Source organism: Tiliqua scincoides, chromosome 1 (assembly GCF_035046505.1).
Source record: "Tiliqua scincoides isolate rTilSci1 chromosome 1, rTilSci1.hap2, whole genome shotgun sequence".
Classification (NCBI taxonomy): domain Eukaryota; kingdom Metazoa; phylum Chordata; class Lepidosauria; order Squamata; family Scincidae; genus Tiliqua; species Tiliqua scincoides.
In genome coordinates, this window is record NC_089821.1 from 283,277,333 (window position 1) to 283,295,600 (window position 18,268).

The 18,268-nt window shown below is 42.2% G+C and overlaps 1 protein-coding gene across 4 annotated transcripts in view; it reads right to left on the reverse strand.

The window, feature by feature from the left end:
* LTBP2 (latent transforming growth factor beta binding protein 2) overlaps nucleotides 1–18,268 on the reverse strand; it is a 157,807-nt gene that overhangs the window by 70,306 nt on the left and 69,233 nt on the right. For all 4 annotated transcript variants that reach the window (XM_066627033.1, XM_066627013.1, XM_066627023.1 and 1 more), the window contains one exon: nucleotides 16,412–16,514. In XM_066627033.1, the coding sequence (XP_066483130.1) occupies nucleotides 16,412–16,514 (103 nt within the window). The remainder of the gene's footprint in view (nucleotides 1–16,411; nucleotides 16,515–18,268) is intronic.

Genomic DNA, 18,268 nt, shown 5'->3' on the forward strand with positions numbered 1-18,268 from the left:
TCCTTCTTGGATGCTGATGTTACCTTTGATGTGATTAACTAGTGTAGAATATCTTCATCTTCATTAAGATTTTGGATTTTAACAAGTGGATTTTAGCAAGAGGTTGATAGAACAGCAGAATTGAATCCATTGTCCTACGTCTATGGGAAACCCTATCCTAACCTGCACTAGAAAAGGCAGTCCAGCTGGCCTGTGCTGTATCCAATGCAGGGTTGGAGATGACTGTGATGCAACTTGGGGCAAGAGATTTTTCCACTTACTCTGAGCACTGCCTCAGCCACCGTAATGGGGCTACTCAGTTTGGAACCAGCTAAATTTCTGATATAGATCTGAGCATCCTGGAGTTAGGCCAGGCTGCTTGGGAGTGGGGTTAGGATTAGGCCTAAGCGCTGGAGGCCGGTCACAACCCCTCCCAGACCCAGCCGACCTGCTGCTCCTCCCAGTGCCCACCTTCCCATAACACCCCCGAAACTCCCTCCCCCTGCCCTCCCCAAACCATCCCCCACTGGCAGAGTGAACTCCGCCACAACTTGCTGCAGCACAGGAGGCCAGTGCACATCCTTGTACCAGCCTCCCTGACTCAGAAGGGGGCATGGACTTGCCATACAGCATGTTTGTGACGCTCTCAGACCGTAAGCCCCTTAATGCTGGCCCAGTGTGATCTTAGGAGGATTGTACTCTTAATTAGATTGTGCATTGTCACATGTTCTTCCCTCCACAAGCCCCCTACATTTGATAGCAATTTGATGTCGCTGAGGACATCACAAGAGACAGGATTAGATTCAGGGAGAGTGCCAGCAACAGAGCAGAGTTTCTGGCATGTGCCAGAAACACTAATGAGATATTTTTTTCCCCCAAGTCAAATAGCAACCTTGGGTGGCCAAACTGGATTGGGACCGAGGGGGCAAAGTTTGAAGCCTCCTCCCCCTGCTGTGAAGCTGGGGCCCAGTGCAGGTACTATTTGAATTTTGAAAAATGAAGTGTCCAGGCCCCCATCATGTGATAGACATAATGTCTAGTTTGGCTCTTAACTCAAATGAATTTTAGAATTAACATCTAGATATTAAGATATTGCCCTTCTTGAATTTTAGCCTCATTTCAGTTTCCATAGAATGCACTGCCAAAAAAAAGGAAACAAGAGCACTCTGTCTGTGTGAAGGGAAAAAAGGAAGGTGAAGACAGCACAGAGCAACTCCACCATTAACTTTGTTTCTTCCACGCTGAGTTTCCAAGTATTATTCATGTTTTGGAACACTTCATCTGCTAATCAATCAGATTTGTTAACAATTTCAAACATCTTCAGAACCCAAGAGAAATAATTCATTCAGTTTCCCGCTCTAGCATAAACTTCCTATGATATATTGGATAAGTCATTTCACGTTCCTGCTCTTGCCACTATTGTGTACTAAACTGGAATGTTGCCAAGTCCTTACCATGGAGAATTGCTATGTGCATTAAGATGGTTAGCGATAACTGTCGTCATGATTCTCAAATCATTTCCCCCTAGTAATACTATTACCGCACCACTAAACGGCCTTCAAAACAGACAAGATAATACTGTGAATCTATGTAGCCCCATCACAAAAGCCATAACTTTCAGGGAGTTTTTTGTCACAAGTTCCCATTCTTTCTTCACATAACTATCTCAAGACTGAACCTCACTGAGCTGACTCTGTGCACTGTGAGTCTGTTCATATGGTTTTAAACCCTCATTAAATATTATTAAAAAGTTTTAAACTTTTTTATTGTAAAAGAAGGAATCATTATTTGACCATACCATAATTTCTTGTGGCAAGTGTTTTTAATATTAATTTTAATGCTCTGGGGTCATGACTGCTATTAGAAAAAATTATTACTTTTCCCATGATAAATACAGTTTTGGCTCCAGCCATTGAACAACATATGTCTCCTTTTTCACTGATGTCATATGCAGAAGCATGATGATCTGCAGGAGCATATAATTGGCTTCATACATATACTTATTCTGTACAATAGGGAAAAGTTGGCACCTGTTGCATCCTAAACACATATGCAAAGCTTCCCTAATTCAATGGCAAAAATCTGTTCACTGAAGGATTATCACTCAGGAATAGGAATAGCCTGAACTCATGCAAAGCCAGGCAAGTTTAAGGCTGCACACCTATGCACAGTTTCCTGAGAGTGAGCCCCACTGAAGACAATAGGACTTGCTTTTGAGTAGACAAGCCTAGGATTATGATCTAGGTGTGCCAAGAAGCTAGAATTTGCCCATTTTCCCAGATGGAAGATGAAAAATAAGGGTTTCCTGTTTAAAAGGAAGTTCACGACTGAGGGTCTTTCAGACTCATGATATTGTGAATCTATACTTTGCCAGTTTGTGTACTTTCTTACTATGTGCTCAATCTGTGCATAAATATTACCCCACAGGATCTGGTGATGGCTACTAGTTTGGATGGCTTTAAAATGGGATTGCACAAATTCATGGAGGACAGGTCTATCAGTGGCAACTAATCATGATGGCTATGTACAGAGATAGTGCATAGCAGTCATGATTAGTAGCCACTGATAGACCTGTTCTTCATGAATTTGTGCAATCCCATTTTGAAGCTTGTTTAGTGGCAGTACACCTTTGAGAACCAGTTGCAGGGAAGCCATGAGGGAGATAAGTATGCCTTTTTCTCCTGTTTCTTAGAAGCAGCTGGTGGGATACTGTGGGTAACAGGATGCTGGACTAAATGGGTCTTTGGCCTGATACACTCCCCCAAGCATCCAGTGCTCTCCATTCCAACGGAAACCTACTATCATTGTTAGCTTTCCACCAATAGCTTCTGAGAGTTTTGCATATGAAGCAAAAAATATCCAAAAATCGTATCATATCATATCATCACCAGATGTAAGGGCGTACAAATATGGAGATTAGAAGAAGTAAACTGGTGCCCCTTCTGGAACCTGATACTCAAAGTGACTGCTTCTCTTGTATTCATGGCAGCCCTGCCTACCTCCCTGGAGAATGGGAAGCAAAAGCATTATTAAGCAGGATATTCAATTGCAACTGTTTATCTTCTCCTAATTGATAAACAATCACCTCTACTAAATGAAGACCTGTGATAAATTTGGGGAATAATTTGGAATTAGAAAAAGGAAAATTCCCACTCACAACAGACAGTATGCTAATGAATGAATTTGGGTTCCAATAGGTAAGACTCAACCATGCATTGCTGAAAGAACTTAGATGCCTGTATTGTTCTTTTTGTCCACATTGTCAAAGTCCACATTGTCAAGCTGGGAAATACAGGTGTGGCCAGGCATTGCCAAAACTGTACTGCTACCCCCCCTACACACACACACACACACACACACACACACACACACACACACACACCTGTGACTGCCATTCCCCCACTTTTCAAATATCTAAGTTTGTCTTTCGAGACTGAAGGTTGCCAATACAAGTTTTCTGCTTATATGGTATTGCTCCCCCCCCCCGGCACGTGATAAGGGGAATGAAAGTGGAAGGAATGACACAGGCTCCTGATTAGGTGCTGGAGTAAGAGCCCAGGGCTCATTTATTACCTTCCTCTTGGTTTTTTACAAGGTTCTCACAGCCCTGGTTACACATGGTTTCCTGACTCACTATAGAGAATTTTAAATAGTTGCTTAAAATAGATCTATGGATTTTTAAATGACTGGCAACATGCACAATTAAACCTTTCAAAACCTTTTTATAGATGAGTATAAGCAAGCCAATAAATTCCAGGAAAAAACTCCAATGCACATTTTGGAGTGAACTAAATAATTTCTGAAGGAAATGTAGAACTATTGCATGACTGAAGACGAGACAGTTAACTGATGGACTAAAGAAAGCTGAATATGAATCAATTTAGGGCCCAATCCTATCCAACTTTCCAGCGCCAATGCCACCACAATGGAGCCACATCTGGCCTGGATGTGCAACCACATCTGGCCTGGATGCCTTTAAAAGGGGATTGGACAAGTTTCTGGAGGAAAAATCCATTACAGGTTACAAGCCATGATGTGAAGCCTCCTGATTTTAGAAATGGGCTATGTATCAGAATGCCAGATGCAAGGGAGGGCACCAGGATGCAGGTCTCTTGCTATCTAGTGTGCTCCCTGGGGCATTTGGGGGGCCGCTATGAGATACAGGAAGCTGGACTAGATGGGCCTATGGCCTGATCCAGTGGGGCTGTTCTTATGAGCCCTGAGGTAAGGAAGCAAACATTCTCTTACCTTGAGGAGGCCTCCTTGACCACCCTCCCCCCTTAAGATGCAGTGTACACCCTGTTGGCATGGCTGTATCAGTGCTAGGAGATTGGATAGGACTGAGCCCTTATTTATTTACTTATATACCAAAATGGATTATGGCAGTGGTTCTCACACATTTAGCACTGGGACCCACTTTTTAGAATGAGAATCTGACATCATCAAGCAGGAAAATTTTTCACAATCCTAGGCTGCAATCCTACCCACACTTACCCAGGAGTAAGTCCCATTTACTATCATTGAAAAAGAATATACATAGTAGCTTGTTAAAAGTATAGGTCTGTAACATTTCCCCAAATGCAGTCACATACCATGGCAGTATCATCTAATATATTAAAAAATAAAATACTAAAATAAAGGGGAACCCATCTGAAATTGGCGTGCGACCCACTAGCGGATCCCAACCCACAGTCTGAGAAACACTGGATTATAGGGTAAGGTATACATGTGTTAATGTAAGAAAATAAATGTTTCTCCTTATTTCTGCATTCTTCACACACTCCACATCCTATCTTGCTCTGATATCCACCACTGGATATTTATCTGAAGTTGCAAAAGTCTCCACAAAATGAGTAACTTGTCTATCTTTCACCATATATACACAGGTGTATGAATCAATCCTAAGGTGTGATATCTGAAGTAGGTGTGATATCTGAAGTACTGTTTTAAGGCTGCGCTCTTTGATAGGAAGAAAGAGGTTTAAAGCTGTAGGAGAAAGGAAACCAGTGATGGTCAACCTTTTCGGCAAGCAATAACTAAGGCTGCAATCCTAACCACACTTTCCTGAGAGTAAGTCCCATTGAACAAAATAGGACTTACTTCTGAGTAGACCTGGTTAGGATTGTGCCCCAAGTATGTGACTATGCCATTCTAGTGCACACTATATTACACATGCATCCCCTGTATCTATGAGTGATTTTGCTCTTTTCTGCTACAGTAATTTCCGGCTTGTCAAGAGCTGGGACACACCTCAAACCAAACCTGCAACATGGGACCCATATTCAAGAGCAAGCATGTGAGAGGGATGGGCAAAACAGCAACTATAACGCCATGCATGTCTGGCTCATGCACTAGACTTACTGTGGCAGTCGCCTTAGGCAGCAAATTGAGGGGAGCATCCACCCCACCTGCTCACTTGCCTCCATTGCTCCTCCTCCTCCCATTCCCTGCATTAGAAAAGGGATACTCAAACCCAACACTCTCCTCTCCTCCACACTGCCTTTCCAATCCAGGGAGTAGGAGGAGTTGAGGCTGGTGCATCAACAGTTGTGTGTGTGGGGGGGGGGGCAGCATTTAGCACATCACCTCAGGCCCCAGGAAATCCTGACAACCCTGTTGCCATGGTTTCCTTTCCCTGCCCAAACAGTGACCAATTGTGTTACATTGGGCCTCCTATGCAGCATATTAGACACTATGGGCTGCTCATTTTGCTTTACCGCAGATGCTGTTAAATTGTTTTACTCCCAGTGACACTGTTAAACTGGTTCTGCAGGCCCCTGATCGCATGTTTTATGTTTTTAATGTATTGTACGCTTGTACATTTATGTTTCTCTGTTTATGTGTTTTTATATTTTAATGTTTATAACAATTTTGTAAGCTGCCCTGGGCATTTGCCTTTGTCAAGGGAAAGGTGGGATAGAAATTTTTTAACTAAATAAAATAAGTAGGTATTCATTACTACTGTGTTTTTCTGCTCTCCTTCCAGGCCAATTGGGAGGAGAGGTATAGCAACAGCATACATTGACTTTTGAAAGGTGGTGGGGGCAAGGAAGGGCAGTGGGAGCAGTGTGGATAATTACAGCAAGGACCTGTTGCAGATTGGGGAGCCTGGCCAAAACACCCCTTCCAAAGCCAAAGCCTCTGGTTGGGTTGACCTCATCTAGGACTCCTAGCTTTGGCTACTGTTCAAACGTTGCAGACCTGAGTCTAAAAATAAACTGGCAGTAGCGACACTGCCATGACTCATTCCGACCCACTCCTGGGGCCTGACCCACCTACTGGAGACCTTTTGTCTACTGACTAAATCAAGGCAGTAGGCAGTAGTCCAGTACTAGAGAGGCCCAATGCCACAGTCATGCCTGCAGGCTTTCCTGTTCTTGCCCAGAAGTGCAATAAATTCCTACTGGCTCTGCCTTTCTGCCACAGTTACCCTAGATTTCGCCACCCACAATCTAGATACAGCATTCAAGCTTGTACTAAAGTATTTCCTTCCACAAATTTGATGCCACCAATTACCAGCCATGATCTGGAAACAACGGAGCCATGAAAACTGTAAGTCTGCAGCACTGCAGCTGACCTTATCATTTCCTCCATTCTAAATTGTCTGATACTGTGGCTCTGGAGTCCTGCACATCCAGTTAATCTGAATGTGAATATAGAAGGAGAACTTGAAGTCATTTGAAGAGAACAGATCAGATCCTCTGACTAAGCACAGCCAGTGACTGGGTCTATAGAGGCAGCCAGAAGGGATTATGGCTTCTCACTCTGTGTGTGTCTGTTTATAATTCTCTCCAGAAAAAGGAAATGTGGCTTAGACTAACAGGCAGCTGAGAGATCCTTTCTTGGGATATCAGGCTTGCCCAAGGACTTGGCTAAGGGTTAAAATGATGTAACCTTTGAGCCTTGCTTTATTGCCAGATTTGCAAACAGTAGGCTTTGTTTTTAAGAGTGACTTCTCTGCAGGTGGCCAGAGACAAGGACTCCACCTACACTGCCTGGACAGTAACCCATTTCCCCATCCCCAGTGTCGGTTCAGTGCCATTTTAAGTCTCAGTTATGTCTGCAAGCAAACAGCAATCCCAGGCTAGGGCTGCCTCACACAAAGAGAATGGGAAAGATTTGACATTTTATTGGGATGTTGGAACCTAGAGAAAGACTCTTAAGCCTTAAAGCCTCAAAGCTGAGATGCATGTCTTCTCAGTTATTAAAATACGTAGGCTATTATGAAAATATTTTCTGAAGTATGAGAAAAGAATCTGTAGAAAGAAGATAATTCATAGGACAGCTTCTGTCATCCTGGCTCAAAAACTGCCATGAAGATTCCATATATCATATCATTAGGTTACAGAAAGCAACATTTTTCATCATGAGAATATAACAGATAAAGCAAACTGCTGACCATTGCCAACAATCTTATTATTGTCCTACCACAAGATCCATTCTCAGCACTGCTTTTAATTGTTAAATATAATAATTGTCCCTTTTTACTACTGTCTCTACAGTCCAACTGCCTCCTAGAAGAACTTTCAACAAGGTCTTTCTTAGTTACAATCAGTGACAAAATCCTCCATTTTGATTGGTTTTGTTTACTTTTTTAATTAAAAAAACCCATCAAAACCAACGTTTTGATTATTTCATATAATGATCCTGAATTTTCTAGTAATAATATCATGTTTTTATCCTCTTATTTTGCATTGCAGGAGCAACTGCGTTAAAAGCTGTGAAATCAAACTAGGGACCTTCTATAAGTTCTGTATGAATCGGTTAGAGACTGGGGAAACAAATCAGTCCTCAATAGACGAATTAAAGAACATAATACAAAGGCATCAAGAAGAATGGCAACTTAAGCAGGGCCACACTGCAGGTCTTTAACACTGTTTGGTTTCTGAGTTTGAACTCAGAGTCTTAACTAATGAACCTCTCTGTTTTCAGGGTGGGCAAAATAAGACCGTCTATCTTGATTACAAAGTGAAATATATTCAGTCGCAGAGTCTCTGGAGAGATCCAGGCAGACTATGAATAAAAACAGAGTTGGATTCCTATGACACAGACTATAAACAGTTGAGAAAAGGAAAAGTAATAACAATTTATGTGCAGCCTCCAAACTGAGTGTGAAGATTCTGTCCTAGACAGTTTCTAGGATAAGAACATAAGAACATAAGAACAGCCCCACTGGATCAGGCCATAGGCCCATCTAGTCCAGCTTCCTGTATCTCACAGCGGCCCACCAAATGCCCCAGGGAGCACACCAGATAACAAGAGACCTCATCCTGGTGCCCTCCCCTACATCTGGCATTCTGACTTAACCCATTCCTAAAATCAGGAGGTTGCGCATACACATCATGGCTTGTACCCCATAATGGATTTTTCCTCCAGGAACTTGTCCAATCCCCTTTTAAAGGCGTCTAGGCTAGATGCCAGCACCACATCCTGTGGCAAGGAGTTCCACAGACCGACCATGCGCTGAGTAAAGAAATATTTTCTTTTGTCTGTCCTAACCCGCCCAACACTCAATTTTAGTGGATGTCCCCTGGTTCTGGTATTATGTGAGAGTGTAAAGAGCATCTCCCTATCCACTCTGTCCATTCCCTGCATAATTTTGTATGTCTCAATCATGTCCCCCCTCAAGCGTCTCTTTTCTAGGCTGAAGAGGCCCAAACGCCGTAGCCTTTCCTCATAAGGAAGGTGCCCCAGCCCCGTAATCATCTTAGTCGCTCTCTTTTGCACCTTTTCCATTTCCACTATGTCTTTTTTGAGATGCGGCTACCAGAACTGGACACAATACTCCAGGTGTGGCCTTACCATAGATTTGTACAACAGTATTATAATACTAGCCGTTTTGTTCTCAATACCCTTCCTAATGATCCCAAGCATAGAATTGGCCTTTTTCACTGCTGCCGCACATTGGGTTGACACTTTCATCGACCTGTCCACCACCACCCCAAGATCTCTCTCCTGATCTGTCACAGACATCGGAAAAGGATGCTGCATATGTATGTATATGACAAGCCTCAAAAGCCCTCAGGATGCCAATGTCTCAGTTAGAATAGCTTATTGGTATGCTTGTTTGATACACAGTATTGCCGCACACTTTGATGAACATTGTCTTAAGCTACATGTCTGCTATAGTGCTCCAGGCACCTTACATCAGTGAAGGCAGCTGCAAATGAATGAGTTAGGCCTGAGGGCTAAAAGAAGCCAGAACAGAATCACTGGTATGAATGATGAGTAACTACAAACACCACAGCTGACTTCACGAGCTGTGCATTGAACTAACTATGTAGAAATAAGTTTAGCAGTCACACAGAATCTCTTTAGAGGGACCAGGGGGGCTGCTATGGGTGTTGTGAGCCACTACTGAAAGCAAGGAGATGGAGCTGAGCCAGCGATCATACTCAGCAAACAGTTAAATTGCTTGTACGAGGAACAGGAGAATGTCCTTAGAGAATGAAGGCAGGTTCCAACAAGAGGGAAAGATACTATTCCTTGGAGAATAATAATAATAATAATAATAATAATAATAATAATTATTATTATTATTATTATTATTATTAACAGTATTTATATACCGCTTTTCAACTAAAAGTTCACAAAGCGGTTTACAGAGAAAAATCAAATAACTAAATGGCTCCCAGTCCCAAAAGGGCTCACAATCTAAAAAGATGCAAATGAATACCAGCAGACAGCCACTAGAACAGACAGTGCTGGGGTGAGGTGGGCCAGTTACTCTCCCCCTGCTAAAAAAAGGAGCACCCACTTGAAAAAGTGCCTCTTACCCAATTAGCAGGGGTTCCACATAGAGTAGACCACATAGAGTAGACAATAAATGGTAATCAAGCTGCTCAATGAGAATGTGCAGCAGTGGGTAAGAAAGCAGTAAGATGAACCATTGTATTGATAATCAATTCATGGCCCACTGGAGAACAAGGAATAGGCTACTGCTTTGACCAAGTATTAAATATTGGCCCCTGAGGTACATGGCATTTTAACATCTAGCCTGGTTTAGTATAATACAGATTAACAGAATTGTTTCTGAAGAGGTGTAGTGATAAGGGCATTTTCAGATGAGGTCCTGTTTGTCTTTTATACTTCTTAGCTTGTCTAAGTTTATACTTCATAAATGTCTATCCCTATAATGGGAATGGAGAAGGTAGCCTTGCCAGGTGTTCCTCTGTCACAGTGCTCTTGCTGGCAGCCCGGTCCTGCTAAGTTGTAAGTAAGGCTATAATCCTAGATGCAATTTTTAGACACTAGACAGTACATCCTACTGGAATTAGTGGGATTTACATCTGAGTATACAATTGCATTTCAAAAGGTGGGAGTTTTTTATACAAGACTGGTGACTTTGGTGTTTGGGAGAGAACACCACTTAGAACACTTAGGCTACAGTTTTTAAATGGGAAAAAAACATAAGAAACTTTCATTGAAAACAAAGGATTTTTTCCCCATTTTTAAAACAGCATGCCGGGAGTGCAATTTGGATCAAAACAATGACAGGAGCAAACTATTAGCCATCCAGCTGAACACCTAGAGTGAAGACTGCTGAGCCCAAGTGAGCTGCATTCTTTCTTAATAAGCTGCAGCTTTAAATTCACAGCAGGCCTACAATCACTTGGATGCCCATGGCCTTTGAAAAGGGTAATTGTGTGGAAATTTGGGGGAGAGTTTTGGAACTGATGTTCTTTTGGGCCCTCCCACAACATGATTCTATAATGGTACTGTATATAGAGTTCCGATCACACGGATTCAAGAGTTCGGGGGGGGGGGCCTCCAACAGCTTTGGTATTTGGGATAAATTTCTATTCATGTTACCCCACTGAATCTATTTAAGTAATTAAAACTGCTTGGTAATGCTTGTATGCACTGTGGAACAATCAGAGCAGTGCTTCCAGTTGCACTCCTCTAGCGAAGAGGCTGGTAGCTAATGGAAAGTTGACACATTCAGTGTGACAATTCATTGGCCCTTTTAAAGGCTTCCAAATCTGTGGGGATCACTTCAGAGAGTGTGTGACTCGTTCCTAAATCATCATGAAATTTCACTGGATGAAAAGACTCAAATAAATACACTCTTAATGAAAAGCACAACATGAATTTCATTTTTATGGAATCAACCCTCCCACTCAAAATTACCCCACAGCATATGGCATATGCAATAGAAGTTGAGCAACCTCTGGAGTACTGCTAAGCTAATTTATTGGAGAAATTCCTTCACAAACTGTTTGCAGTGTTTTCTCTGAGTCATCTTTATCATTATCCCAGTGAGGATGGGTAAGAATTTGGTTTTCACAATGTGTTCCATACTAACATAGAAAATGGTGTGAACATCATTCAGCATTACTCAATGCTCTGGCTTAATCTGGCTGTGTGGGAGGACCATTTCAGGAATGCACCAAACTCACCTCTATTGCTTCCAGTTTTCCAACACACACACACACACACACACACACACACTTTTCTCTCTCTAAGACAAATGCAAAAACTTTGAAAAGTTAATGTAGAAAGATATTTATAAGCTGTTTGAGGCTCTGCTTCTTACAGTAAAGTTTGGTGTGTTCTAAACCACACAACTTCACCCAATCGGTTCTTAGATTTAGAACTAAACAGCAAGTGAGGGAGGAGCCTGCAAAACCACAGCAGGGGAGGGGATCTTGGGTAGTTTTTTTGCAGTTTTGATCTCAGTTGTGGATCCCCATGCATTTTATTTTTAAATTTAAAAAACTTTAAATGGGAGAGTTTTTTTAATTATTAAAATTAGGCAAGGCAGGCATCATCTGGACAAAATCAAGATGGGGCAAATTATTGAACCCCTCCTGCCCCGATTTAATCCCCACCCCCCCTTGTTTACTTCTAAAGCTAACACCACATTGGGTGAAGGTGCACAATTAAGGATTAACTTTATCCTTCATAAAACCGAAAAACTGGAAAAATGGGGTAAGGCAGCAGGAAAGGGAACTGATTTATTTATTACATTTATATCCCACCCTTCCTACAAGGAGCTCAGGTGGTTTCCCTTGACCACTCATGTTTTTCCTCACAACACTGGAAGTAGACATTAGACTTAGGGGTAGTGAATGATCCAAATCCAGTCAGTTTGTTTCATGACTGCATGGGGATTTGAAACCAGGTCTACCAAGTCTAACGATGGCACCACACTGGGAAGGCTGTGGCATATATTAGTGTCCAACTGGATTAGAAATCTAAAGTTTTTTCCCCTGACTCCTGGCATGGATGGTTTCCATCCAGCTTCCAAACTGCTTTTTGCCACTATTGATAGCCCTAACAAATTTTTAATCATGGAGGTTTGATTTAGAAGTTTGTATACAATTTCAAAGAAGAGAAAGGGTTTTCAGGTTGGATATTCCATCATAGCATGGAATATCTTGATATATTAACAATATATTTGTGGTCGGGATTTTGAATGTAGAGCTCTGCTATGCCCAAATGTATGCGCTCCATTATGGTGAAGCTCATCCTGATTAGTGGCATTGCATTTAATTTATAGCACCTGACCACAGTGTTCCCTCTGAGGTGCGCAACTGTGTAGCTGTGTACCTCTCAACCAAGCTCTATGCATTTCAGAGCTCAGTTGACCTGGAAGTCAGCAATGACAGGGCAGCAGGAAACAGTTTTCTGCCTTAGGAGGAGTGGCAACTCAGCAGTGACGACATTTCCGGATTCACACTGACAACTAAGAAAAATGGGGGGTTTGGGCATATCCATCTGTGGCAGCGGTTGGAGATGCTGCAAATCTGGGATCTCACCACTGCAAAACATGGGCAAGTCCAACCTCCCTTTTTTTACTTAGTTGTGGTGGTGCAAACCCGGACGTGCCATTGCTGCCATCACTGCCAAATCACCACCACCCCTTACCTGGCCTTGCAAGCACTCATGAGCTGCCATACCTTTAAGTGAAGGTTGGGAACCACTGGTCTACAGACATATATATACTACAAATGTAGTTTTAATTGCAATGGCATCTGCCAAGAAATGTAGACTCTTAGGGAACAATCCTAACCCCTTATGTCAGTGCTTTCCAGCACTGGCATAGCTGTGCCAATGGGACATGTGCTGCATCCTGCAGTTGGATGTTACTCACGGAGGCCTCCTCAAAGTAAGGGAATGTTTGTTCCCTTACCTCAGAGCTGCATTACCCTTATGTCAGTGCTGACGTAAGGGGTTAGGATTGCGTCCACAATCATTCAAGTTTTTAGGAAAAACATCCTCTATGTTTGGGCACATTTACCTCTCTGTTGACTAACCTGATCTACACCCAACAAGCATTAGTTTTCTAAACTCTAGTGCTACATTATACTTCACTTGTGTGAAACTCCCCTATAATTCCCATCTGGCACAAATATTAGGGTTTGCATCACCTGGTGCGAGAGCTCATTGTGCCACCCGCATGATGGATGATGGATCTCCTACCTTACCAGATCACACAGAATAAATTACAATATCATATGCAAAGCCTAAATGCTGTGGCATTACTATGGTTGGTGTCACCCCCATTAATTGTATTTGTTTATTTTTCATATATAACAGTACAGGTCATCCAACAAATCAGTAACCCCCCCCCCCCCCAAAAAAAAAAACTTGATGACACACAACTGAATAAGAGTCCTTGTATTAGCTCTAATACACGGAAATGAGAGCTGACTCATACTAATACCTTATTGGTTCCCTGCTATGTCATAACAACACCTCATTGGCTCTTGGAATAATCAGTCTTATTGTTCAGTTTTGAGTTAAGAAATTCACTTTTTATTACAGAAGACAGTTCCGTTTTCCTTTTCTGGTTATTTGGCCATAATGTTTGATAGAATACAGATATTTCAGTGTGGTTTGTTTTATTGCATTCTGCATTAAATTACCCATTGAATGATATGTAACATTATGGTTTTTTTTTCAAAATTACCAAGATTTTCACAATTTTGGCCAGTAATTGTGACCACCATCCCAGTGTGTCACCAGGTGCAATCTGCACCCCCAGCACCGCCCTAGCAATGCCACTGGGCACTAAAGAGCCAATTCAGCATAAGATCCCATTCAGGGGACATCAAGTGTTTAGAACTTATGAGATTCACAGCAGCAGTTGGCAGAATGCATGTGTGTGTACATTCACAGACATGAATAATGAATGGGTCTGAGAACAGGGTATGCAATGACATTCCTTTTAGGGCCTGCAATGAAAGCAGGCCTGGCTTACTGGGAAACAAAAAAACCAGCAAAATGAAGACTTATTCATACTACCCATGATGTTCAGCTAATGTATTATAGCCTGAACTCATCATGTGGCTGCTAAAGACTGAAAATATGGGTCATCTTTTCTCAATTCAATTGCAACCACTCAAGATATTGTGATGCAGTGTTAAAGCCAGCCCATATTCAGTTTATCATGCAATAATAGTGATAAACTATAGTCAGTAGCTATGTGACTGGCTCAGGCCATGGCAGCATGGCAGAAAGACAGCTAAGCTGACAGATGTCACTGCAGCCTCAAGTGTTATGTGGACAGGTCTTGACAATCCTATGAACTCACTAGAAGGAAATAGTGAAACTTGAGAGTAATTAAAGGTTGGATACTGGTGGCAGGGAGGAAACCATTTCTGAAAACAATTAATCAACAACCAATTTCAATAATATAAGAGAAGCAGGAGTCACTTAAACCATAACAAATAAGGAGACTTTGGCAAGACCATTGAACTGAACAGGATTTACTTCTGTATAAATATAATGACAGTACAATCCTAGGTATGTCTACTCAGAAGTAAGTCTCATTGAATTCAATGAGACTCACTTTCAGGAAAGTATTATAGGATTGCAGCCTTAGGGCCCAATCCTATCCAATTTTCTAGTGCAGGTTCTGCTGTGCCAATGGGGTATGCACTGCTTCCTGTGTTGGGGAGGCTGTGGAAAAGACTCCAGAGCAAGCCAATCAGAGGAGGGGCTGTAGCTCAGTGAAAGAGCACCTGCTTTGCATGCAGAAGGTCTCTTTGTACAATATCTGGCATCTCCAGTTAAGGCCAAGAAAGCTTGGAGAATTACTGCCAATCAATGTTGAAAATACTGAGAGTGTAAGACAGCTTCCTCGGTAAAGCCGTCTTCACTTTCATCATGGCATCCTGCAACCATCTGCTTGCAGGAAAAAGGGGGACCCCAAAGTGTTGGGAGAAAAAACTTGTTTTTATTAACAAGAAACTCCAAAAAGATAAAATCTCAACCACCTGCTGTTACTAATAAAACAAAGTTTTTCAGCATCTGGGGGCCCTCCTTTTTTTTCCACAGGCATGGCCAAAGTGCTTCACCTCCCTCCCTTCTGTTCACAAAGCCTGCATGTGCAAGCAAATGCTATGGTCACCCCAGGAATCAGCATCCTTGCAGCCAGATTTCTACTCATGTATAATATTTACAAGCATTCACCCCATTAAACCTGGACAGAATTCTCACTATTGCATAGTGAACCCACACTCCCACCCTCCACTCCATACTATTGGAGAGCACTGACAGGAGTGGGAAAATAGATGAATGTTGTTAAAAATTATGAATGGTGTATGTTGTAAATTAAAACACACTATTTAGTGCCAATCAATCAATAGAAGTAGAAGTTATTAGGTGACATCTATAGTTATCACTTCATAAACACAGCAATGTGAACTAGAGATGGAAAAATACGTGTTCGCATTCAAAGAGTAGCTGGCCTGAGAAATGTGGAATACTGCTCCCTTTCACTTCACTGGATGTCTTCCCAGTGCACTCCAAAGAGTAAGATCACAGAAGTGCCATGCTCCCGTTCAAAACAACTGAACTATCTTCTTCAGTTGCGCAGCATCCGTGCCTTTGGGTACTAGGAAAAGGAAATCCAGAGCTGGATTTCTGTGCCCCTGGAGTGGACTCAGATTCAATCCTGCCAATTGTTTGATGTAGTGTTATTTCCAGAATCTCTGCCAAGCCATCATCTAAAGCAGGCCCATAACTCTATAAGGCTGAGTATGCAACCTTACCAGCCAATCTGCAGCTGCACCTCCTAAAGGCGCTGTTTTCCAGTTTTCTCTTGCTTAATGTCTTCTAGATGGAACAAACATCAGACTGCCTGGGGTTTTACAGAGGTAGCTTGCAGGGAGGCTGCAAGGCTCTGAGCCAGCAACCAACAATTCCTGCTGGCACCTGAGCCAACACTATGGCTAAGTAAGCATAATTGAAAATACTATATTACACATTTTTTTCTCCTTTGCACAGCCACTCAGTTAAGACATTCATATTAAAGAGGAAATAATGTCCCTAAAATGGGTAGTGATGCCTTGTGCCCAAATGAAGATGTTGCTTTCCTATTCTAAATAGATCATCTTCATCAAACCCTCATCTATGTTCAGTCCCACATACCGTTTCATAAGTCAAGAACAGCAGAGGCTTTTCCCTTGAATAGCACACTTACCTGGTTTCACTGGACATGGGATGCACCTGCTGACCCCCCAAAAGGCCCCTACACTGCCACAGCAATCCTCATACTTGGCAAGACCAGGCAATGGGTCAGCACACTGGAAAGGAAAGGAAAGAGACAGTATCAGGAGTCTGTACCTCTAGCACTCAAGGAAAATTATAATTGTCTATAGGGCTAGATGACCTCCAAGGTCTCTTCCAACTCTGTTATTCTATGATTCTGTGATGATGTCAAACCCTTGTGTCCATTTGTTCTTTTCAGGGACAGCATATTCTTGATCAGTGTTAGAGCAGCCAAGACACTGGGGAGAGGAAGAAGTACAGGCATGACTATGGATGAGTGGGACTTGACCAAACACAGATGTGCCTGCTTTAGGCTGAGTCACTGATCACACGCAGCAAAGCTTCCCATAGGGTCAGAGTCTTGCAGACAGGAAAAATAGAGCTTGCTTGTGACTGTGGCCATCATAAAGCTTAGGTATTAATATTTGGCAGAGTATCACTGCTAGGTTTGAGTAGGGTACCTGACCTAGAGATGATATCACAGAGCAGAGCTTTGGATTCAAGCAATGCTTGCTCCCAAATTCACATGTATCAGCTAGTGAGATGGGTACATAGTTCCAGATCTTATGGGGACATTTGTGATGAGACATTTTCATTCACTTAACGAGTCTCTCCTTCCATTCCAACAACCCCTCTGGATTACAGTCTTCCCCATTAGAGCTGAGCTATTGCAGTCCATGGGCCAAATCAGACACTCATTTGTCCCCAAAATGGTCATGTGCCCAGTGCTCACATTCCAGTACACTGACTTCAGTCTGAAACAGAAGAGACACATGCTCTCTGCCTGGGCTTCTAGTCATCAACCAATCTGCTCAGCTGCAAACCCTGCTCTGACTGAGCAAAGCCAAAACAAAGACTTTCTCCCCACTGCCCCCAGCTTTTTCTCAGATAACCTGTAGACTGCAAAAGACCTAAATGTGCCCTTCTAATCAGTGAGAAGAAAAGTCACCCGTGAAGTGTGGCTCCATTGCTTGTCCTTCCTATTATCATAGGTGAAATGTTTCAGACCAAATCCCTTATTGTCAGAATTAATCCACCTAGAATTGTTCAGCTAAGAATGTAAATGTGGGAGACTGGGACACAACGGACCCTAACTAAAGTCAGAATTAACTGCTCTAAGTGTGAATGCCAAAGGGTTTATCCACCAGATTGAGCAGGACCCAGCTATGACTCTCCAGAAAGGGGGGGGGGGAGAAGGAAAGAAAAAAATAAGAACCTAAATGGCAAAATCAGAACAAAACCAGTGTCAAAAAAGCACTGTATTAAATACTGTAGTAAAAAATACACAAATACTACATTGAACTCCTGCGTACTCCATATATACAACAAAGGTCAGGGGAGAAAAATGGAAGGTAAGGGCTAGAGAGCTTCAGTCATGTGAGCTTTTTTTACCATAAATGCTGCAGGGGAAATGAATGTTCCACAAAACTTAGGCATTCATTTAATGAGTGAACAAAATTTTCCTATATTTTATTCATTTCCAACTAAAATTACATAGAGTAGCAATAAAAATGACTCTCTTTAGACCCAGACCCAGAAAAGATGTATGCGAAGCAAAATAAAATTGGAAGAAAAAGTTCCATGGTCATGGTAATAGCTGCATATCCCACTAGGACAGCATGCACTACCCCAAATTAAATAAATCAAAGGCACTTTTTGAACAGGTATAAATTATTTCAGGCTGCACTGATCCTCTTTCAATCTAGGTGGTATACTACAGTCTGCTAAACAATTGCTTCCTGCATTTTGTGGAAGGGTATTTCAACATAGACACTTTCCACACTCCTGT